Source organism: Belonocnema kinseyi, chromosome 4 (genome assembly GCF_010883055.1).
Source record: "Belonocnema kinseyi isolate 2016_QV_RU_SX_M_011 chromosome 4, B_treatae_v1, whole genome shotgun sequence".
Classification (NCBI taxonomy): domain Eukaryota; kingdom Metazoa; phylum Arthropoda; class Insecta; order Hymenoptera; family Cynipidae; genus Belonocnema; species Belonocnema kinseyi.
The window spans coordinates 18068654-18093609 of NC_046660.1; the positions used below are offsets into that span (position 1 = coordinate 18068654).

General features: G+C 23.3%; 1 protein-coding gene across 1 annotated transcript in view; it reads left to right on the forward strand.

Moving 5' to 3' along the window:
• LOC117171770 (NHL repeat-containing protein 2) overlaps positions 1-24956 on the forward strand; it is a 51346-nt gene that overhangs the window by 17669 nt on the left and 8721 nt on the right. Inside the window, exons 4-7 of the mRNA XM_033359377.1 lie at positions 2692-3107; positions 6297-6526; positions 15187-15412; positions 18346-18540. Coding sequence (XP_033215268.1) covers positions 2692-3107; positions 6297-6526; positions 15187-15412; positions 18346-18540 — 1067 coding nt within the window. The remainder of the gene's footprint in view (positions 1-2691; positions 3108-6296; positions 6527-15186; positions 15413-18345; positions 18541-24956) is intronic.

Here is a 24956-nt window from a genome sequence, read left to right on the forward strand (position 1 = left end):
TTCAATTTTAAAAGTTCAAAATTTAACAGTTCCACTTTGAGTGCTTTCATTTGCAGCTCAGTTTTTATTACCTCAAGTGGAAAATTGTTTAGCTTTAGTGTTTCTTTTTTAAATTTCATTGACCGTGAAAAATGTTTGCGAACCGGGGAAAAACCGGGAAATGACCGGGAACTTTTTTTTTGGATTAAAACGGCCACCCTGAAAATTATTTTAAACCATATAGTGGAATTTGTCACCAAAATAGTTGAATTTGCCACTAAAAAAAAGGATTTTTGAACTAGAAGTTTTATTTTCAACTATTTTTAATAAAAAATATTGAATTCTCAATAAAAAAATGCAATAATTGATGTTTCAACAAAAAAGGTTTCAATTTCTTATAATAAAGAAGAATTTTCATAAAAATAGTTAAATTCTGAATTATGAAAGATTATTCTGATAAGAGAAAAAACCGAATATTTTCCAAATTGTTGAATTTTCAAGCTAAAAAGACGAATTTTTGATAAAATTTTGAATTAAAAAAAAGAAGAATTTTCTGTGAAGAAAGGAACAAAATTCGAACCAAATATTTGAATTTTAAAATAAAAGACGAATTTTCAACTAAACTATTAAATTTTGAAGCAAAAATAATTACTTTTTAATAAAATAATTCAATTTTCAAACAAATAATAAAATTTGTAACCAAAACAGATCAATTTTATACCAAGGTAGTTTTATTGTGAAACTAAAGACATAAATTTTCAACAAAAAAATTAAATTCAAGCTAAATAATAAACCAAGAAGAATAAACTTTCTACCATAAATAATTGCATTTTTTTCGCAGATGAAATTTTTGCCAAAATAGCTAAATTTTCAAGAAAAACAATAAAGATTCAAGTAGAAGAGTTAATTTTGCAGTTAAAAAAATCGACTTTTGACCAAAAATTTGTTTTTTCTATGCAATAGTTGAATTTTTAACGAAAGTGGTAAATTTTCAACAAAATACATGAATTTTCAGTCAAATAGTCAAATTGAATTCTCAAACTAGAATTATAAATCTCTGAGGAAAAAAATGAATTTTTAAGAAAGGAATAATTAATATTTCAATAAAAAAATGTTTCAATTTTATATATAAAAATACGAATTTTCATCAAGAGTTGATAAGAAAGATTATTCAGATAAGTTAGAAAAAATGTCGTCTAAATTGTTGAATTTTTAAGCAAATTTTTTAATCAATTTATTATTTTTAATAATCATTTTTAAAAAGAAACCTAAACAATTTCAATTTTTCTACATGTATGAATTTTTAACAAATAATTTAATTTTAAACCAGGCAGTTGATTTTTATACCAACTAGTTTAATTTTCTACTAAAAAAACGAATTCTTAAATGAGAAAATTAATTTTCAACTGCAAAAAAAAAGGAATTTTGAAACAGGAAAATTAATTTTCTACTAAAAGAGATGACTTTTTTAACGAAACAGTTGAATTTTTAACTAAAAAAGACATCTATTTATAAAAAAATGGAATAATTAAATTTTCAGTTAAACAACTAATTTTCACTCATGAAAACGAATTTTCAACAAAATACTTACATTTTCAACCAAAAAGATGAGTTTTCATCCAATCAAATTTTAACTTTTAAGTTAAAAAATTTTAATTTTGAAACAATTTAATTCTATCAAACAGAAGAATCTACAAGAAAATAGTTAAATCTTCAACCAAACAGGCTAATTTTCAACAAAAATAGTTACATTTTAAAGTAAAAAAGATTTTGTAATCAAAAGAGAAAAATTGGTTAACCAATTTGTTGAACTTTGACACAAAAAGATGAATTTTCAACAATAAAGTTGAATTTTCAAAAAAAAAGTTCATTTTCAACCAAAAAGGTAAATTTTCTAGCAATATATAAATTATAATCAATCAACATTAACAACCATAATTATTTAAACAATTTGTTATAGTCTATTATTACATTTTTTTCAGAATTAATTTACAGAGTTGCGGTTTTTCTAAATTTATCAACTTTTCTTTTATCTTTTGCTATTTATTTAAATACAAAAATTATAATCAAGAAACTATAAAAATATAATTGCTTACACAATTTCCTATTGTTTATTATCATCTTTTTAAAGAATTAGCTTAGAAACTTTTGGGTTTTTCTATATTCTCCAACTTTTTTACGGATCTTTATAGTTATCAACAAATAGAAATGTAATTTATAAACATTAATGAGAATCAACCATTTTTTCTTGTTCCTTGTTATTATTTTCTAAAATAAGGTTCAAGTGTTGAAATATTTTTAATTATTCTTCATGGATTATATTGAATATTATTTTTCCTTGAAAGCCGAATAAAAGTTGAAGAATGTAGAAAAATACACAACTTTGTTGCTCATTTTAAGAAAATATTGTTATAAACAATAATAAATGATATAAATAATTATTTTTGATAAATTTCATCAATGATTTATTATTGCTGTACTATTTTATTTTATAATAGTTGTATAGCGATGACTGTACTGAGCCACTTACTGACTGAGTAAGGTTCTGTTCCATTTTAAGTTACCAACGTCAGGTAATTACCATCGGTCGGTAATGCAGATTCGTAGCTATAATACTCTAGCTATACTACTCACAGTGAAGTCAATTTTTAATAAAAAAATATTTTAGAAGAAGGAATATTGAATGAAAATGTTTGAATATACAATTTTCAGGTCCAAAAGCACAACCTTTATTCGTCCTCGTTGGAGAAGGCCACCGAGAATCTTTATTCCTCTACATAAAAGTAGCCCTCTCTTATTTTAAATCTCTAAATGAAATTTTGAATCACCCCCTGCCTCTGAAATCCGTCCAGCATCTTTTACCAGCTTCCAAAGGAAATTTGTTATTCCCTGGAAAAATATGCGTATTAGAATCCCAGGATGGGGAAAAACTACTTGTTTCTGACAGCGGAAATAACAGAATTTTAATCATGGATAAACACGGAAAAGTAGAAACTATAATTGGAGGATACGCACCAGCTTTTCGAGATGGAAATTTTGAAAATGCGAGGTTCAATGCACCTCAGGGTGTCTGTATCCTTGGAAATTGGATTTTTGTTGCTGACAATGAAAATCATGCAATTCGTAAGGTAATATTTTACTTATGATGGTTATTACAAGAACTGGAAAAATGGGACAAGTCGCGGAATTTTGAAAAACTGACCTATCAGCCGGCAGCTCATGCAATAGCGCTTCGGCTGCGTAGCCTGAAGTTTAGGTGTTCGATTCCTGCTATCTGAAAAAAATTTTTCTATCAATTTTAGTAAAATTATTAAAAAATAAATACAGTTTACAGAAACTAAATTTTTGCGCGGAAAATATGATAATCTTCGAAAAAAGTAAATTTTTCCGTGAAAAGGACATATAAAAAATTATTATTTGCATACTTTTTGAAGATTTTTTAAGGAAAATATATTTATAAATATTTGAGCGACGGAAATATCCAGAAAAACAAAATATTCGAAATATAAAATTCTTTAAATTATAAAATATTCGAACTGTCGGTATTTTTAAAGGGTTGAAAATCGTATAATTTCAGGAACTTTTTACTTTATATATTTTATTTTTCGGGATTTCCCTAGTGTCAGGAATTTTATTTTTTCGGGATTTTTCAGTCGTTCCGATTATAATTGAAGACTTTTGTTTAAATTTCATTATAATATTTTTAAAAAATGCTCAGGATTCAATAATTATTGAAAATCTATTTACAAATTAACAACTTATGAAGACGAATTCAAGTTTTTCTAATAAATATATGATTATATTGCCAGAATTTTTTAAATTTTATAATAATATTAATAAAATTTGTTGAGAATTCAATAATTATTATAAAGCCTTTTACGAATTAGAAATTTTCGAATTGATACGAAATGATTTTTACTAATAAATATAAAATTATTATAATTCCAGAATTTAAAAAATTTCATAATAATATTTATGACAGTTTTAATTCAATAATTATTGTCAAGCCCCTTAAAAATTTGAAATTTGGAGATTGATATGAATTTATTTTTTTGATAAAAATAATATGATTATAATTCCAGAATTAAACAAATATTTTAAAAATTGTGGCGAAAATTGTTTGGAGTTCGATAATAATTGAAAAATCATTTAAGAATATAAAATTTATGAATTGATACGAATTTTTTTGCCTATTAATACAAATAATATAATTATAATTGCAGATTTTTTTTATATTTCATGGTAGCAATAGTGAAGATTGTTTAGAATTGAATAATGATTCAAAAGCCCTTTTCGAATTAAAAAATGCACAAACTGACAAGAATTTTTCTTTAATTTTCCATTAATATCAATGAAAATGGTTTAAAATTCAATAATTATTTAGTAGGATATTTTGAACTTGAATAGAATTAATTGGATAAAAAAAACAGAAAAATAAAATTTGAAATGATAAAATTGCCAAAATATAAAAATCCCGAATTGTAAAATTTCCGAAAAATAAAATTTTTGACAGAAAATTGACAAATTATAAAATATCTGACACTTTCAAATTCTTGACACTAGAAAATTACAGAATTTAAACAATTAAAATAATTGGAACTATTGAATAATAACATTCCTGAAAGTTTATAATATTATCGAATTTGAAAATTCCCGACAGAAAATTCTCCAACTTAAACAATAATTTTTTTTACAAATATTATTTATCATTAAAAATACAAAAATTAAATATTTTTATAAAAAAAAAAAATATTTTTAATATTTGAGGTTTCTTAAATTGTTATTTGCATTTACAATAACAACAATAGTAAAAAATATATTTCTGGATGAATTTTTTTTCAGTGATTGTTATTTTAAATTCAAACAATAATTTTAGAAGCTTTAAACATTGATAATATTGAATAATTTTATCAGTTTATTTTTAATAAATAAAAAAGGTTGATTGTTTAAATTCGGGAATTTTCCAATTCAGGAATTTGATTATTAGGGAATTTTTTAATTAGGAAATTTTCTAATTTGGGAATTTTATTATTTTAAATTTTTATGGGACGTCTGAAAAATCCCGAAGAATAAAATTCCCAAAATGGAAAATTCCCGAATAATAGAATTCCAGGAATTAAAAAATGGCTGAAATATAAAAATCGCGAATTCGAAAATTTCCGAATAATAAAATTTCCGGCAGAAAGTTGCCGAATTATAAAATATCCAAAGAGGAAAATTGCCGAATTTAAGCAATACAATTTTTTTGTTTAATAATATTGTGTATATGTTAGAAATATAATAATCGAATGTTTTTATCAACGAAAATTTCTTTTAGTGTTAATTTTTTAAAATTATTGTTTAAATTTAAAATTAAAATAATCCCATAAATATTTTATTTAAAAAATTAAATACACTAGCGCCTCGAACGAAGGAAATAATTTTTCCGTAAATTTTCCCTGAACCGAATAAGATTTTCCAAATAAACTTTGCAAGATTCAATTCAGCATTTCAGCAATTCAGAATTTTATCATTGAGGAATTTTCCAATTTGAGAATTTTATAGCGTCGGGAATTTTATTTTTCAGGATTTATTAGTATTCCCAAAAAATTTCTTTCAATAAGTATCATCTATTCATTAAAAATACAATAATGAAATATTGTGATAAAAGAAGACATTTTAAAATGTTTATTGTATTTTTAAAAATTATTGCTTAAACTTGAAATAACGATAATAAAAAATTTATCAACTAATTTTTTTTTAAATGTACATAGTGTAAAATTATTTCTTTAATTAATGAATAATAAATTCTTGCTCTAATCTTGTTCTTGTATTGTTTTTTTTTGCATTAAGAAATATATTTTTTCAATTATTATTATTCTTTCAAATTCAAACAAAATTAATTTAATGAAATACATTGAACATCGAAAAAAATGTTTTGGTTTAAATATTCCGTTATTTTATTTTTATAGAATAAATATTATTTATTGGCAAACAATTTTTTTAAATGATTTGAATTCGATAACTTTCTAGTGTTGAAAATTCTGCATCATATGATATTTTAAAATTCGGCAATTTTTTGTCGAATATTGTGTTATTCAAGACTCTTAAAATTCGAAAATTTTACGAATTTTTCAAGAAAATCTTTTTATTAGAGAATTTTCTAAATCTGAATATTTATATTTCGTAAATTTATTTATTTCGGGAATCATCTATTTTGAATATTTCCTTTTTCGGCAATTTTTCTGTGTAGGGATAATTATTTTTCGAAATTTTTCAATCCTCCCAGAATTTTGAAACCGCTATATTTTTAAAATAAAAAATTAAAAAAATTTCAGATAGACTTGGTGGAAAAAGTCGTAACGACTGTCGCAGGAACTGGAGTTCAAGGACACGATTATTCTGGTGGAAAACTGGGAAAAGATCAAGTTCTTTCGTCTCCCTGGGACGTGGCAATTTATAATTATAATCAAGATGAACGCAGCATTCCTGTTCTTTTAATCGCGATTGCTGGTCTCCATCAAATCTGGGCCCTCTTTCTAGAAGACACCATTTGGTGGAAGAAAAAGTAGGAAGTTTTTTTTTTATTTCTAGGCTTTATCACTATCAGGGTGGCCCAGAAAATGCTTTTTTCTAAAATGAATCACATAAAAATTGTTCATTTTGACGTTGTTATGGCCCCTTAATTTTTCCGGAATTAAAAAAAAATTAGGGGTCTCGCAGACCCATTTTTGCAACAAAAAATACCTTTTGTATTTTAATTACTGCTGTTATTATTTTACTTCTGAATACATATATGGCAAATTAAAATAGTCCATTAAGAACGGGAATTTAAAAAAAAGTAATTTTTTTGAAAATAGGTCTGCAAGACCCCTCAATATATATTTTTTTAATTCTGTCAAAAACCTGGGTGGTGAGTTTCACTAAAAATAATACCATTCAAATATGCTGAAGGAAAATAATCCATCAACATAGAAATTGGAAAATAATAATTTTTTCCAAAAACGGGTCTCAGAGACCCTTAAATATTTCTAAAAAATTAAGTCGAATATCCGGGTGATGTATTTTACTAAAATCAATGCAGTTCAGGTCAGCCAAAGTAAAAAAATCCTTTAGTAGCGGAAATTAAAAAAGGCGTTTTTCGAAAATGGGTCAGATAGACCCTTAAATATTCTAAAAACAATGCAGTCCAGGTAAGCCAAAGCAAAAACATCCTCTAGCAGTGGAAATTGAAAAAAGATTTTTTTTCGAAAATGGGTCTGCGAGACCCTTAAATATATTTTTAAAATTCTGTAAAAAATCCGCTTGATATATTTTACTTAAAGCCATACAGTCCAGGTATGCCACAGTAAAAAAATCCCTTAGCAGCGGATATTATAAAAAAGCTGGTTTTTAAAATGGGTTTAGGAGATCCTTAAATATATTTTTTAAATTCTGTCAAAAATCCGAGTGATGCATTTTACTAAAACCAATACAGTCTAGGTAAAACAAAGTAAAAAAAAATCCTTTAGTCGCAGAAATTAAAAAAAAAAGCTTTTTCCGAAAATGGGTTTGAGTGACCCTTAAATTTATATTTTTGAATTCTGCCAAAAATCCGGGTGATTTATTTCACTAAAAGCAATGTAGTTTAAATATTGCAGAGTAAAATAATTCATTATCAGCGAAAATTAAAATAAGAATTTTTTTTGAAAATTTTCCTGCTAGACCCTTAAATATTTTGTTTTCGATTCTGTGAAAAGGTTGGGTGATTTGTTTCACTAAAATTAATACATTCCAATTATGCCATAGTAAAAAATATATTAAAAGTAGCAATTGAAGTAAAATCAGATAGAATAAGCTTTCTTCTCAAAAACGGAAATGCGAGACCCTTCATAATTTTTAAAGATTCGGGACGACTGAAAAATCCCGGAAAATAAAATTCCCAACATTGTGAAATTCTCGAATTATAAAATTATCGAATTGTAAAATTCCCTGACAGTTTATAATATTATCGAATTTGAAAATTCCCGAAAGAAAGTTGCCGAATTATAAAATATCCGAAATACTGTAAAATTCCTGAAATTGAGAATTCCTGAATAATAAAATTGCCGAATTGGAAAATTTACGAATAATAAAATTTCCAAACAGTTTGTAATATTACCGAATTGGAAAATTCACAAAAAAATAAAATTTCTTGACATTGTAGAATTCCCGAAATTAAAAATTTCAGAATAATAAATTTTCTAAATAATAAAATTTCTGAATAATAACATTCTCGAATAATAAAATTCCCCAGCAGTATATAGTGTTACCGAATTGGAAAATTCCCGGAAAATAAAATTTCTTCACACTGTAAAATTCCAGGAATTGAAAGTTCCAGAATAATAAAATTTCCATATAATAAAATTTTCAAATAATAAAGTTCCCAAATATTTTATAATATTACCGAATTTGAAAACTCCCGAAAAATAAAATTTCTTTACACTGTAAAATTCCAGACATCGAAAATTCCAGAATAATAAAATTTCCAAATAATAAAATTTAAGAAATAAGAAAATTCCGGAATGATAAAATTCCAGAACAGTTTATAATCTTACCGAATTTGAAAATTCCCCAAATCGAAAATTTCCAAATAATAAAATTTCCGAATAATAAAATTCTTGAATAATGAAATTCCCGAATAGTGTATAATATTGTGGAATCGGAAAATTCTCGACAAATAACATTTCTTTATACTGGAAAATTCCCGAAATTGAAAATTCCAGTATAATAAAATTTCTAAATAATAAAGTTCCCAAACAGTTTATAATATAACCGAATTGAAAAATTCCAGAAAAAGTAAATTTTTTCACGCTGTAAAATTCCAGAAATTGAAACATCCAGAATAATAAAATTTCCATATAATAAAATTTCCGAATAATAAAGTTCCCAAACATTTTAGAATATTACCGAATTTGGAAATTCCCGAAAAATAAAATTTCTTCACACTGTAAAATTCCAGAAATCGAACATTCTAGAACAATAAAATTTCTATATAATAAAATGTCCGAATAATAAAATTCCCGAATAATGAAATTCCCGAACAGTTTATAATATTGCCGAATTTGAAAATTCCCGAACCTGTAAAATTCCCGAAATCGAAAATTTTCAAATAATATAATTACCGAATTATAAACTCCCAGAATAATAAAATTTCCAAATAATACAATTTCTGAATAATAAAATTACCGAATAATGAATTTCCCGAAGAATGTATAATATTGCCGAATTCTTTCTACTGGAAAATCCCTGAAATTGAAAATTCCAGTATAATAAAATTTCCGAATAATAAAGTTCCCAAACATTTTAGAATATTACCGAATTTGAAAATTCCCGAAAAATAAAATTTTTCACACTGTAAAATTCCAGAATTATAAACTTCCAGAATAATAAAATTTCCAAATAATAAAATTTGTGAATAATAAAATTCCCAAACAGCCTATAATATTACCGAATTGCAAAATTCTCAAAAAGTAAAATTTCTTTACACTGTAAAATTCCAGAAATGGAAAGTTCCAGAATAATAAAATTTCCATATAATAAAATTTCTGAATAATAAAGTTCCCAAGCATTTTAGAATATTACCGAATTTGAAAATTACCGTAAAATAAAATTTTTCACACGGTACAATTCCAGAATTATAAACTTCCAGAATAATAAAATTTCTGAATAATAAAATTACCGAATAATAAAATTCCCAAACAGTTTATAATATTACCGAATTGCAAAATTCTCAAAAAGTAAAATTTCTTTACACTGTAAAATTCCAGAAATGGAAAGTTCCAGAATAATAAAATTTCCATATTACAAAATTTCCAAATAATAATGTTCCCAAACATTTTATAATATTACCGACTTTGAAAATTTCAGAAAAATAAAATTTCTTCACACTGTACAATTCCAGAAATCGAACATTCTAGAACAATAAAATTTCCATATAATAAAATGTCCGCATAATAAAATTTCCAATCGAGTCAGCCTTTGATACACTTCTTAAGGTTTCTAAAATGAAGGTAAAGTTCGTTAAGCAGATATTTCGAACCAAAATTGAGAAATTTAAAGCATTTTCAAAATTTAAAACAATTTTTTTCTTCAAATTTTAGAAAAAAATTTAAAAGTTTCTTATAGATGGGTAGACGACTTGCTAATTATCCAAATAAGAATTTCCATTTCGATGAAAATGATAAAAGTTATATAATTTTGAAAATTTTGAAAATATTTGGAAAAATAAAAAAAAAATTTTTTCTAATAGATTAGGAAATTATATTTAAATTCGTCACTAGATATCAAATATATTGAGCAACTATCCCAGTTAAATTTTTCAATCAGGCGATAATTCAAAAAGTTCAAGCTTTTTCAAAATTTGAATAAAAGTTTTTTTATGAGTTTTAGAAATGTTTGTAAAATTTTCTGGTACACGGAAAAAAGACTTGCAAATTATCTTAATGACATTTTTAAATTCCATTAAATTTAAAAAAGTTATATGCTTTTCCACATTTTGAAAATTTTCAAAAAAAGGAAAAAAAATTTAATGGGTTAAGAAATATCAATACATTTTTTATTTTAAGAGATCAGTAAGTTTGAAGCGTTGTTTTTAGTATATTTGAACAAGATTTACAAATTATTTTGCTGTAGTTAAAGCCGTATGTGCTTTGAGAACCTTCTTTAAAAATAAATCGGAAAAAATTGTAGTTACAATTTATGGCTGTAATTTCTCAGAAGTTTAAATCACAGTTTTCGATTTAAGTTACAAAATTTATGATATTCGAAAAAATGTAGTTAAAGTGTACGCATTTAACGCACGAAAACGAGCGGGCATATTTTTAAAAATAAATTTTAATAATTTTTTAAAACTGAAATAATGAAATATTTTTATTGTTTAAAGTGTCTAATATCATTATTTGAAGTTAAAATAAGAATAATCGGAAAAAACTTCTTCCAGAATTATATATTTATAAAATTATTATTATTTTAAATTCAAATAAAAATCTTAGAAGCCCTAAACATTAAAAATAGTTGTTTCTTGAATACAAATATTTTGATAACTGTTTTTAATAAATAAATAATATTTATGAAAAAGTCTCTAATTGTTTAAATTCGGCAATTTTCTACTTCGGATATTTTAAAATTTGGCCCTATTATAAACCGTTCGCGAATTTCATTATTTGGTAATTATATTATTCGAAAATTTTCTTTATTGGAATTTTTATTAACCGAGAAGCTTATAATTTGGGAATTTTATTATTTGGAAATTTTACAGTTTTGGGAATTTTCAAATTTGGCAATATTATAAACTGTTCGGGAATTTCATTATTCGGGAATCTTATTATTCGGAAATTTTATAATTTGGAAATTTTATTATTCTGGAATTTTCGATTTTTGGAATTTTAGAGTGTAAAGAAATTTTATTTTTAGGGAATTTTTCAATTCGGTAATATTATAAACTGTATGGGAATTTCATAATTTGGGAATTTTATTATTCGGGAATTTTCCAATTCAGGAATTTTATTATTCGGAAATTTTTTAATTCGGAAATTTTATTATTTCAAGTTTTATCAGTCGGGAATTTTCAATTTCGGGAATTTTACAGCGTAAAGAAATTTTATTTTTCGGGAATTTTTCAATTTGTTAATATAATAAACTGTATGAGAATTTTATTATTAAGGAATTTTTCATTTCAGAAATTATAATATTCGAAAATTGTCTAATTCGAGAATTTTATTAGCCGGGAATTTTATTATTCAGGAATTTGCAAATTCAGAAATATTATAAACTGTTCGGGAATTTCAATATTTGGTAATTTTATTATACGAAAATTTTCTGAATCGGAAATTTTATTGATCGGGAAGCTTATAATTCGGGCTTTTTATTACTTGAAAATTTTCTATTTCGGGAATTTTACAGTTTCGGGCATTTTCAAATTCGGCAATATTATAAAATGTTTAGGAATTTTATTATTCGCAAATTTTATTATTTGGAAATTTTATTATTCGGGAATTTTAAATTTCTGGAATTTTACAGTGTGCAGAAATTTGATTTTTCGTTTTTTTTTTCAATTCGGTAATATTATAAACTGTTTGGGAATTTTATCATTCGGGAATTTTATTATTGAGAAATTTTATTATTTAGAAATTTTATTATTCTGGAATTTTCAATTTCTGGAATCTTACAATGTGCAAAAATTATATTTTTCGGGAATTTTTTAATTCGGTAATATTATAAACTGTTTGGGAATTTTATTAATCTAGAATTTTTAATTTCTGGAATTTTACAGTGTAAAGAAATTTTATTTTTTGGGAATTTTTCAATTCGGCAATATTCTAAACTGTTTGAGAATTTTATTATTCGGGAATTTTCCAATTCGACAATTCTTTATTTGGAAATTTTATAATTCGGTAATTTTATTATTCCGAAATTTTCTTACTATTTGGGAATTTTATTATTCAGGAATTTTCAATTTCAATAATTTTACAGTTTTGGGAATTTTCAAATTAGGAAAGATTATAAACTGTTCGGGAATTTTATTATTCGGAAATTTTATTGTTTGGAAATTTTAATATTCTGGAAATTTTATTATTCTGGAAATTTAAATATCTGGAATTCTACAGTGTGAAAAAATTTCATTTTTCAGGAATTTTTCAATTCGGTAATATTATAAACTGTTTGGGAATTTTATTATTCGGTAATTTTATTATTCAGAAATTTTATTATTTAGAAATTTTATTATTCTGGAATTTTCAATTTCTGGAATTTTACAGTGTGCAGAAATTTTATTTTTCGTTTTTTTTTTCAATTCGGTAATATTATAAACTGTTTGTGAATTTTATGATTCGGGAATTTTATTATTCAGAAATTTTATTATTTAGAAATTTTATTATTCTGGAATTTTCAATTTCTGGAATTTTACAGTGTGCAGAAATTGTATTTTTCGGGAATTTTTCAATTCGGTAATTTTAAAAACTGTTTGGGAATTTTATTATTCGGGACTTTTAAATTTCTGGAATTTTACAGTGTAAACAAATTTTATTTTTCGGAAATTTTTCAATTCGGCAAAATAATAAAATGCTTAGGAATTTTATTTTTCGCAAATTTTATTATTCTGGAATTTTAAATTTCTGGAATTTCACAGTGTAAAGACATTTTATTTTTCGGGAATTTTTTAATTTGGAAATATTATCAACTGTTTGAGAATTTTATTATTCGTGAATTTTCCAATTCGGCAATTCTATTATTCGGAAATTTTATAATTTGGCAATTTTATTATTCGGAAAAATTTCTTACTATTTGAGAATCTTATAATTCAGGAATTTTCAATTTCAGGAATTTTGCAGTTTTGGGAGGTTTCAAATTAGGAAAGATTATTAACTGTTCGGGAATTTTATTATTCGGAAATTTTATTATTTAGAAATTTTATTATTCTGGAATTTTCAATTTCTGGAATTTTACAGTGTGCAGAAATTTTATTTTTCGTTTTTTTTTTCAATTCGGTAATATTATAAACTGTTTGGTAATTTTATCATTCGGGAATTTTATTATTCAGAAATTTTATTATTTAGAAATTCTATTATTCGGGACTTTTAAATTTCTGGAATTTTACAGTGTGCAGAAATTGTATTTTTCGGGAATTTTTCAATTCGGTAATTTTATAAACTGTTTGGGAATTTTATTATTCGGGACTTTTAAATTTCTGCAATTTTACAGTGTAAACAAATTTTATTTTTCGGAAATTTTTCAATTCGGCAAAATAATAAAATGCTTAGGAATTTTATTTTTCGCAAATTTTATTATTCTGGAATTTTAAATTTCTGGAATTTTACAGTGTAAAGACATTTTATTTTTCGGGAATTTTTTAATTTGGCAATATTATCAACTGTTTGAGAATTTTATTATTCGGGAATTTTCCAATTCGGCAATTCTTTTATTCTGGAATTTTATAATTCGGCAATTTGATTATTCGGAAACTTTCTTACTATTTGGGAATTTTATAATTCAGGAATTTTAATTTCAGGAATTTTGCAGTTTTGGGAATTTTCAAATTAGGAAAGATTATAAACTGTTCGGGAATTTTATTATTCGGAAATTTTATTATTTAGAAATTTTATTATTCTGGAATTTTCAATTTCTGGAATTTTACAGTGTGCAGAAATTTTATTTTTCGTTTTTTTTTCAATTCGGTAATATTATAAACTGTTTGGGAATTTTATCATTCGGGAATTTTATTATACAGAAATTTTATTATTTAGAAATTCTATTATTCGGGAATTTTCAATTTCTGGTATTTTACAGTGTGCAGAAATTGCATTTTTCGGGAATTTTTCAATTCGGTAATTTTAAAAACTGTTTGGGAATTTTATTATTCGGGACTTTTAAATTTCTGGAATTTTACAGTGTAAACAAATTTTATTTTTCGGAAATTTTTCAATTCGGCAAAATAATAAAATGCTTAGGAATTTTATTTTTCGCAAATTTTATTATTCTGGAATTTTAAATTTCTGGAATTTTACAGTGTAAAGACATTTTATTTTTCCGGAATTTTTCAATTCGGCAATATTATAAACTGTTTGGGAATTTCATTATTGGGTAATTTTATTATTCGAAAATTTTATAAATCGGAAGTTTTATTAATCAGGAATTTTATTATTAGGAAATTTTATTATTTGGGAATTTTACAGTGTAAAAAATTTTTACTTTTAGGGAATCTTAAAATTCGGTAATATCATAAAATGTTTGGGAATTTCATTTTTCGGAAATTTTATAATTCGGAATTGTATTATTTTGAAATTTTCAATTCCTGGAATTTTACAGCGTAAAGAAATTTTATTTTTCCGGAATTTTTCAATTTTGTAATATAATAAACTGTGTGGGTATTTTATTTTCTGGAAATTTTATTAATCGGGAAATGCATTTTTCAGGAATTTTATTTTTCATCAACTTTAAAATTGAATAATATAAACTGTTCGGGAATTTTATTTTTCGGGATTTTCCAATGGTCCGAAAAATTCTGTAAAAAGTCTGGTTGTTGCATTTCATTAAAATAAATAAATTCCATTTATTACATTGTAAAATAACCTATTAAATGTGAGATTTAAAAATATGTTAGGAAACATGAACGTTTTGTTAAAAAGGGTCTGCGAGACTTTTTCTGGGTCACCCGAAAGCTTTAAAACATAAAATTTTCGATTTAAATATTAAAAAATATTTTAAAAAAAGGCTGTACAAAGCCGGAACTTGTGCAGCGATTGTCGGAAGTGGAAAAGAAGAAAATAGAAACAACGCCTATCCTCACGCAGCAAATTTGGCTCAGCCTTCAGGTCTTGCAGTTTCTCAGGAACTAAAATCAGTTTTTTTTGCTGATAGCGAGAGTAGCACGATTAGAAGAGTTCATCTCGAAGATGGAAAAGTTTCTGCAGTCTGTGGAGCCGACAAAAATCCATCGGTATTTTTTAAATATTTAAATTTATCTTGCATAAAAATCTTAAAAAAATTATAGTCAGGGTCGCGACTTGTTCGGGAAACGGGGAATTTAATTAAAAAACTGGGAATTCACTGCTGATCGCAGAAAAATACAATTTTTCATTATTTTATTATTAATTTTTGTCAATTTATAAAAGTGATTTCTACTTTATCTACAGTCGCAGATTTGTCAGATTATTTATTCTTGAATTTTTATTATTTTCCATTATGATAAAAACTTTTAAACATTTTTTGCTCTGTGAGATTTTTTTCACTAACTTAATTTTATATAATAATTATCGTTTTTATTAAAAAAAAAAATAGATTTTCCGTGAAGAAATATTATTTTGGTTGGAATAGGTAATTTTTGACATTGAATTTAAAAATCCCTGTTCCAAGTCAGAATTCGTGACAATTTGAAAGTTCCCTCTTATAAATAAAAAAAGCTTTTCTGAATTAAAATAGAAAATTTTGTTACATTTTTCGTTGGGAATTTATATTTTTTGTAGTTACAAATTTAGCTACTTGCGGTTAAATTCTGCTGTTAAAAATTAATTTTTTTGTCTGAAAGTTCATCATTGTAATTTAAAATTCCTTTTTTTTTTTTTTTGAAAATGTGAATACTTTGTTGAAAATAATTTTTATAACTAAAAATTTAATGATTCCAATAGAATAGTTGGTTGAAAATTGATATTTTAAAAATGAAAATTCAACTATTTGGCTGAACATTTATATTTTTTATTTAAAATTCAAAATATTTGTTTGAAAAATTATATACTTTATAGAAAATTCGTCTGTTTGTAAAAAATTAATCTTTATGATTAAAAATTGATCTTTTTAATAGGTAGCAAATTCACCTATTCCAGTTGAAGATTTATAATTTTAGTTAAAAATTCATCGTTTTGATTGAAAATTAATTTCTTTGGTTGAAAAAAATGATTTATTTGATTGAAAACTACTTGTTTCTTTGGATTAAAAGTAATTTTTTTTCCGAAAATTTAATCACTTTGTTGAAAATTTGTTTCTTTTTTGGTTAAACATTCATTTTTTGACTAAAAATTTATTTATTTACCTTTTGGTTGAAAAATGATATTTTTTTGTTTAAAATACTTTTTTTTTAGTTAAAGATTGATTTTTTATAAACTAAAACTTAATTATTTCAGTTTTGGTTGACAATTTATCTTTTTTAGTAAACATTTTTTTTTAATTGAATAATTTCAGTTGAAGATTAATTTTTTTAGTTGAAAATTCATCAGTTTGGTTGAAAATTAATTGCTCCAAATAAAAATTTAACTGTTACATTTTTGGTTAAAAAAAAAAATTTCTCTAGAAAATGATCTCATTCTTTGAAATTAATTCTCCGTGATCAAAAATTCCACTTTTCGGTTAAAAATGCAAGTATTTCAGTTAAATATTAATCATTTTAATTAAAAAATCATCTTTTAGCTTGGAAAAAATTACTTGTTTGAAAGTTAAACTCTTTTGTTAAAAATTAATTTTTTTTAGCTTGAAGATTCGTCGTTTTAATTTTTGGTACAAAATTGATTTTTTCTATTTGAAAATTCAATAATATGACAGAAAATTTGACTTTTTAAATTAAAAAGTTAACTATTTCGTTGAAAATTCACGTATTTTGTGAAAAAATATTTTTTTGCAGAAAATGATCTTATTCTTTGAAAATGCATTGTTGTCATTAAAAAATCACTTCTTTGGTTAAAAAAATGATCAATTTGATAAAAAATTTGTTTTCCTTTGGATGAAAAGGATTTTTTTGCCGAAAATTGAACTATTTTGTTAAAAATTTATTTCTTTTTTGGTTGAAAATTATTTTTCTCAACCCGAAAATGTAACTATTAGTTCTGTTTAATATTCTATAGTTTTAGTTACAAATTATGTCTTTGGTTGAACATTTATTTTTTGACAAAAAATTTATTTATTCAACTCATGCTTAAAAAATGATATTTTTTAGTTGAAAATTCAATAATATGGCTGAAAATTGGTATTTTTTAAATAAACAATTCTACTATTTTGTTGTAAATTCACGTATTTAAAAAAAAATAATTTTTTTTACAGAAAATGATTGTATTCTTTGAAAATTTATTTTCTGAAAATTTAATTCTTTGGTTGGAAAAATGACCTATTTGATTGAAAATTCTTTTTTCCTTGGATGAAAAGGAATTTTTGGCCGAAAATTTACCTATTTTGTTAAAAATTTTAACTGAAAATTTAACTATTAGTCTTGTTGAATTTTCCATAGTTTTAGTTAAACATAATTTCTGTGGTTGAACATTTATTTTTTGACTAAAAATTTAATTATTATTCAGCTCATAATTGAAAATTGATCTTTTCCTGTTGAAAAAAGGTAAAAAAATTTTATTTTTTAAATTAAAAATTCAACTATTACATTGAAAATTCACGTATTTTGTGAAAAAAATAATTTTTTGCAGAAAGAATTTTATTTGAAAACTTATCTCTTTGGTTGATCTTTAAAGTTTTTTACTGAAAATTTAATTTGGATTCCTGATTAATCACACATTTGGTTAAAAATTCATCATTCAGGTTGAAATTTTTTTTTCTTTAATTAAATATTTTACTATCCATTTTCTGTTGAAAATTCTTCTGCTGAAAAAATGAATTTTTTGTTAGGAAAATCAAACTTTTTGTTTGAAAATCCAAGTATTTCAAATAAATATTCATCATTTTAGTTGAAAATTCATCTTTTTGGTGTAAAATTTAAATATTCGATTTGAAATTTCGTCTATTTTATTCGAAAATTAATTAATTTTGCAATATTTTTCTCTTTTTTGTTAAAAAATGTTTATAATAAATGTCATGAATTAAAATCGTTGGCCTGATAATTATTTACCATTTTAAATTAAAAAATTAAAATTTCAGAATTAATTTTCTGCTTAACAGAATTTGCATTGTTTTGGAGACGTCGATGGAGTTCAGTATTCAGCAAAACTTCAGCATCCACTCGGAGTTGTTTGGGACTCTTCTAGAAAATTAGTCTACATAGCTGACACTTATAATCACAAAATTAAAAAAGTCGATCCTACTGGAAATTGTACAACGTTGTACGGTGGGGAAAAATCCAAAAGCGATCATAAGGTACAACTTTGATTATTTAGTCTAAAAATGATCAAAATTTCAATTTATTTATCACAGGATTTTTTTTTTCTTAATATTTCATCTTTTTTGGTCGAAATTTCTATTATTTTCTTGAAAATTCATCTTCTTGGGTTGAAAATTCGGACGTCTGAAAAATTACGAAAAATAAAATTCCCCACACTGGAAAATTCCCGAGTCATAAAATTACTGAATTTAAATAATTAAAATTTTATTTATTCATAGAATTAATTATATCATTAAAATTAAAATTATATTGAAATAAACTTTTTTTTTATGAAAAAAGCCAATTGCTTATATTTGGGAATTTTCTAGTCATATTACCGAATTTGAAAATTCGAGAATTATAACATTTTTTGAAAGAAAATTGTCGAATTAAAAAAATTAAAATTTTTTTTTTGTTTTCAAAATTATTCTTTGAATTATAAATAATTTCATAGATTTCAACTTTTTTATTAAAAAATTTTTTTTTAATGAAAACTATTACATTTTTGGTTAAGAATTGGTCTTATTTGCTTGAAAATTAATGCAGTTGGTTGAAATGTGAACTAAGTTTTAAAAAATGAATTTTTTTGTTGTGGAAAATTTAATTATTTTATTGAAAATCTGTTATTTTCATAGAAAAGTATTTTTTTTTAAACTGAAGATGTGACTATTCAATTTTTTGCATAAAAATTTATATTTTTAGTTGAAATTGTTCTATTTTAGTATAAAATTCAATTATTTGGTGGAAAATTCGTATTTTGTAATAAATTTTAATTATTTTGATTAACATTTTTTTTATTTAACAATTATTACACTTTTTAAATATTTAAATTTATCTTGCATAAAAATCTTGAAACAATTATAATCAGGGTGGCGTCTTGTTCGGCGAACCGGAAATTTAATTAAAAAACCGGAAATTCAATGATGATTGCAGAAAAATGCAATTTTTCATTATTTTAATAATTTTTGTCAATTTATAAAAGTTATTTCTATTTTATCTATTATTAATGTATGAAAAATACAATAATCAAATATTTGTATATAAAAAAAAAGATTTTCATGTTTGAAGTTTTCAAAATTATTGCTTGAATTAAAAATTATAATTTAAAAAAAAATATTAAAAATTTTAACTATTTTGTTGAAGATTCGACTTTTTTCGTAGATTTCAACATTTTTTTATTAAATTTTGTTTTTTAAATGTAAACTATTACATTTTTGGTTAAGAATTGCCTCTATTTGTTTAAAAATTAATGCGCTTGGTTGAAATGCGAACTAATTTTTAAAAAATGCATTTTTTGTTGTTGAAAATTTAATTATTTTATTGACAATTTGTTCTTTTCGGTTAAAAGTATATATTTTTTTGAACTAAAGATGTGACTTAAATTTTGTGTACGAAAATTTATCTTTTTAGTTGAAATTTTTCTATTTTGGTAGAAAATTCAATTATTTGGTTGAAAATTCGTCTTTTTTTACGAATTTCAACTATTTTGATTTAAAAATTTTGTTGGTTGATTTGCCAATTATTACATTTTTAAATATTTAAATTTATCTTACATAAAAATCTTTAAAAAATTATAATCAGGGTGGCGACTTGTTCGGGGAACAATAATTTTTGTCAATTCATAAAAGTGATTTCTACTTGCATGAAAAATACAATAATCAAATATTGTTTATATAAAAAAACATTTTTCATGTTTAAAGTTTTCAGAATTATTGTTTGAATTAAAAATAATAATTGAAAAACATATATTTCTAGATGAAATTTAAAAAGTATATATTAAAAATTTTAACTATTTTGTTAAAGATTTGACTTTTTTCGTAGATTTAAACTTTTTTTTATTAAATTTGTTTTTAAGCTTAAACTATTACATTTTTGGTTAAGATATTATCTTATTCGCTTGAAAATTAATGCACTTGTTTGAAATGTGAACTAATTGTTAAAAAATTTGTTCAATTTTTTGTATGAAATTTTATCTTTTTGGTTGAAATATTTATATTTTGCTAGAAAATTCAATTATTTGGTTGAAAAGGCGTCTTTTTTCTTATGAATTTCAACTATTTTCATTACAAAAATTTCATTTTATTTACCAATTATTACAGTTTTTGTTAAAACTTATCGTATATTGTTGAAAATTCCACTTCTTGGTTGAAAGTTGAACTATTTTGTTAAAAAATATTTTTTTGCTGTTGAACATTTACTAATAGTTGAAAATGAATCTCTTTATTTTAAAATTTAAATTTTGTGCCGGAAATTGGTTTCTTTTTTGGTTGAAAATTTAACTATTCCATTTTTTATTAAAAATTGATCTTTTTTAGTTAAAAATTCATACTTTTTGTTCAGAATTAATTTTTTTTTGTTAGAAATTCAACTGTTTTGTAGAAAAAATCAACTATATGGATGAAAATTCGAAAATTCTGTTAAATAGTTTATTCTTTCTTGACTGAAAAATCTTCTTTGATTGAAAATTCATTTCTATTGTTTTAAACTGATTTTTTAAGTAAAACATATAACTGGTTGAAAATTAATCTGCCTCAGTTGAAAATTCAAATCTTTTATTGAAAATTGGTCGTTTCGATTGAAATTTAAAAAAATAGATTAGTAAAAATTCAGTTTTTCGGTTAAAATGGAACTTTTCGGTTGAAAATTAATGTTTTATTTTGAAGAATTTAGCAATTTCCTTGAAAATTCTTTTTTCGTGATTGAAACTTAATTTTTTTAATGCAAATTTTAACAAAGAAAAATAATTTTCTACAAAAAAAAACGAATTTTCAAATGAAAAAATTAATTTTCAATTCAAAATATAATTTTTCATCCTAAAATTATGCAGTTGAATTTTTATCAATTTTTAACAAAATAGTTGAACCCTAATAAAAAAGATCAGTTATCAAACTAATAGTAGAGTTTTCAACTGAAAAAAATAAATTTTTAATTAAAAATAAAAAATTTACAAAACCAGAAATAGGATAATTCCTTTTTAGTTTAAAGAATTAATATTTAACAACAAACAATTAAATTTCAATAAATTAATTGAAATTTTACTAAAATAGATTTATTTGATGATACATAATTCAACTTTTAAGCGGGAGAGTTAAATTTTTAGTTAAAGAATTTAATTGTTAACAAAAAAAAGAATGTGCAACTTCATATTTTTATTCTTAATTACAAAGATAAATTTTCAACTAAAAAAGATAAATTTTTAATTTCAAATATCAATGCTCTACCAAAAATGATATCCAATTTTATTTTACATAAATTAATTTTTGACTAACTATGAAGGTATTTTCAAAAAAGTAATAATTGAACCCTCAATGAAGAAGATGAATTTTCAACCCCGAAGATTAATTTTTCTGTTGAAAAAGATGGTTTAAAAAAAAGTATATTTTTAACAAAAAAAGATCAATTTTTTTTTAAATATCATAATAGAATCCTCGAAACAAAGATGAAATTTGAATTAAGAAGTTTATTTTTCTACCAAAAATAACGAATTTTAAACAAATATCTGAATTTCTAAATACTGCATCAAAACAGATAAATTTGTTTCCAGATAATTCAATCTTTAACGAAGAAAGGTCGATTTTAAACCAAAACGATTAATTTTTTGCCAAAACAGAAAAATTAAAAAAATTGAATTATTAAGTACAAAAGGTCAATTTTCAACCGAAAATAGTAGAATCGAAAATTCTTTTAAAGAAATTTGTTTTTGACAAACTGAAAAGGAATTTTTTTTAAATCACTGAATCCTTATTGAAAAATATTAATTTTCAACCAATAGTATTACGTTTTTACAAAAAATTATGAATTTTCTACAAAATCTAGAAAGTTTCAAACAAATATTTGATTTTTATCTAAAAAATATCATTTTTAATAATTTTCAACTTAAAGAAGTGCAATTAAAAATATTAATACATTTTTAACGAAAAATGGAAAGTTAAATTTTCACTTCAATAAATTAATTTTGAAAAATAAGAATTTTCAGAAAAATGGTTGAATCCTAAATCAGCCAGAACAATTTTCAAACAAGAAGATTAATTTTATACTAAAAAGACGAATTTTTAACAAAATCCATAAATTTTTAAAGAATTAGTTAGATTTTTAACTAAAAAAGATTAAAATTTAATTTAAAAAATTACTTTTTCACCAAAAATGTCATATATTAATTTTCTGTTAAAAAAATTAATTGAAAAAAAAGTGTTATACAAATTATTTCAAAGGAGATCGAATCCATTTACCATTAGGCAGATTCTGCATTTCAAGTCGTTGAATCGATCAGGAAGGGAATTATGTTGTTTTTAGATTAAAATTTAAGAGAACTATTTTTTCTTCATACAAAAATTCTATTTAGTAAAATTTTTTTATGTCTTGACTAAAATTGTTTTTTGGTTAAAAACTCATCTCTTTGCCTTTTTGGGTGGAAAACTCAAAAATTTTGTAGATATTTTTCCTTTTTCTTTGTTTCTTCTAGAGCTTTGCGCTCGAGTAAAAATGGATCTTTTTTGAGTTGAAGATTCATCATTTTAGTTGAAAATTTAATTCTTGTGTTGAAAATTCTTTCTTTCTTTGGTTGAAAATTAATCTTTTTTGTTGAACATTTCTCTAATTGTTTTAAGGTTGAACGACCTTTTACAAATTAAGTTTTTTGGTTGAAGATTTATTATTTTAGTTAAAAATTTATCTCTGGTTAAAAATTAAAAATTTTCTTGAAATACATTTTTTGATTCAATTCAGCTGTTTTTTTTTTAAAATAACCATACTTTTTAGTTTTTTGTTGAAAATTTATCTACTTATTTCAAAGTTTAACTATTTTGTTAAAAGGTTATGTTTTTGGATAAGAAAGTAACTATTTGGTTGCAAATTCGTTAATTCGTTAACTCCAGTTAAAAAAAAACAAGAATCCAACGACCAAATTTGGACCACAACGAATAAACAAAAACAAAAAATTCTATTGCAATCTGAAAAAAATGATACAAAAATAAAAAAGAGGAAATAAAAATGAGAAGGCCTTCTCATTTTTCTTTCTTTTTTTTATTTTTGTATGATTTTTAAAAATAATTTTTATTTTTTTTTATATTTTTATTTTTTTTCTTAGATCGCAATAGAATTTTTTGTTTTTGTTTATTCGCTGTGGTCCAAATTTGGTCGTTGGATTCTTTTTTTTTAACAGGAGTTTGCATCAATGAAAGTTAACCCTCAAAGTGCATGCATGGTAAAAATCACGGTAAAGTGCATCGTGGGTATTAAACACCCCAGCGTATTAAATCATGTATTGTTTAACCCCTATTGAGTTTTTGGTCACAATAAAATTATCCGATTACGCTTGAGCTATCTTTTACAATGTAGAATTTATTTTATAGCCATTTATTTGTTTTAAGTTTGTTAAAAAAATTATTGAAAAAAGTGAAAAAATGTTTTTTTTTTTACTTAGAAATTCATAACTCATGCAATTTTAATGATTTTAACCTAAAAATTTATTACTGTACTTTTTTAATAGTGTACTTTCATTAAAAAAATCTTGCAACATGGGTGCTTTCAAACATTATATTTATTTGTATAGTTGAAAAGTCAATTTTATGATAAAATGATGAATCAGATTTTTTGCTTTTAAATCTATTTGTTATTATAAAAATTAAAGAACTTTGACATGTAATACTATTAAAATACAAGAAATTGAAAAAAGAGACATATATAACTGTATTTTAACAACTATATTTTATTAAACAAATCCACAGTCTGCTCTCGCGTGACGCGCTGTCGTAAGTTATAAGCCATCTATAAAGAAAAAAAGTATGAAATAATCGAAAAAAAAAATTATTTCACTTCATTTCATATACTTACGTTAGAAAATAAACACAAATCATTAAAATTTCAAAAAAAATGTGCTCAAAAATGACTTTTTTACTCACTAAGTGCACACTGGGTGTTTAAGACCCCACGATTTTTTTACCTCCACTTTCAGCAGTTGCTGCTACTGACGCTTGACGCAGTCTGCTAAACGACTTTACTTACAGTTAGCGTCTCCAACGAAATCTAGATGGCGACACTTAATCAAATTTTTCGAATTAAGTATGGTTTATAAGAGTTTGAAAATTGCTTTGGGTCTCATAGACCCACCTTGCACTTTAAGGGTTAAAAAAATTGATTGGTAAAAATTCAGTTTTTTGGTTAAAATGGAACTTTTTGGTTAAAAAATAATGTTTCGGTTTGGAGGATTCAGCTATTTCCTTGAAAATTGTTTTTTTGTGATTAAAAATGATTTTCTTTAACGAAAATTTAACTATTCACTCTTTGTTTGAATATGGATCTTTTTTTGGTTAAACCTTCAATTATTTGTTTTACGATTCATGTTTTTTTTAAACTGTGTTTTTGATTAAAAATGCAACTTAAAATAGAACTGATTGGTTTAAAATTTATGTAG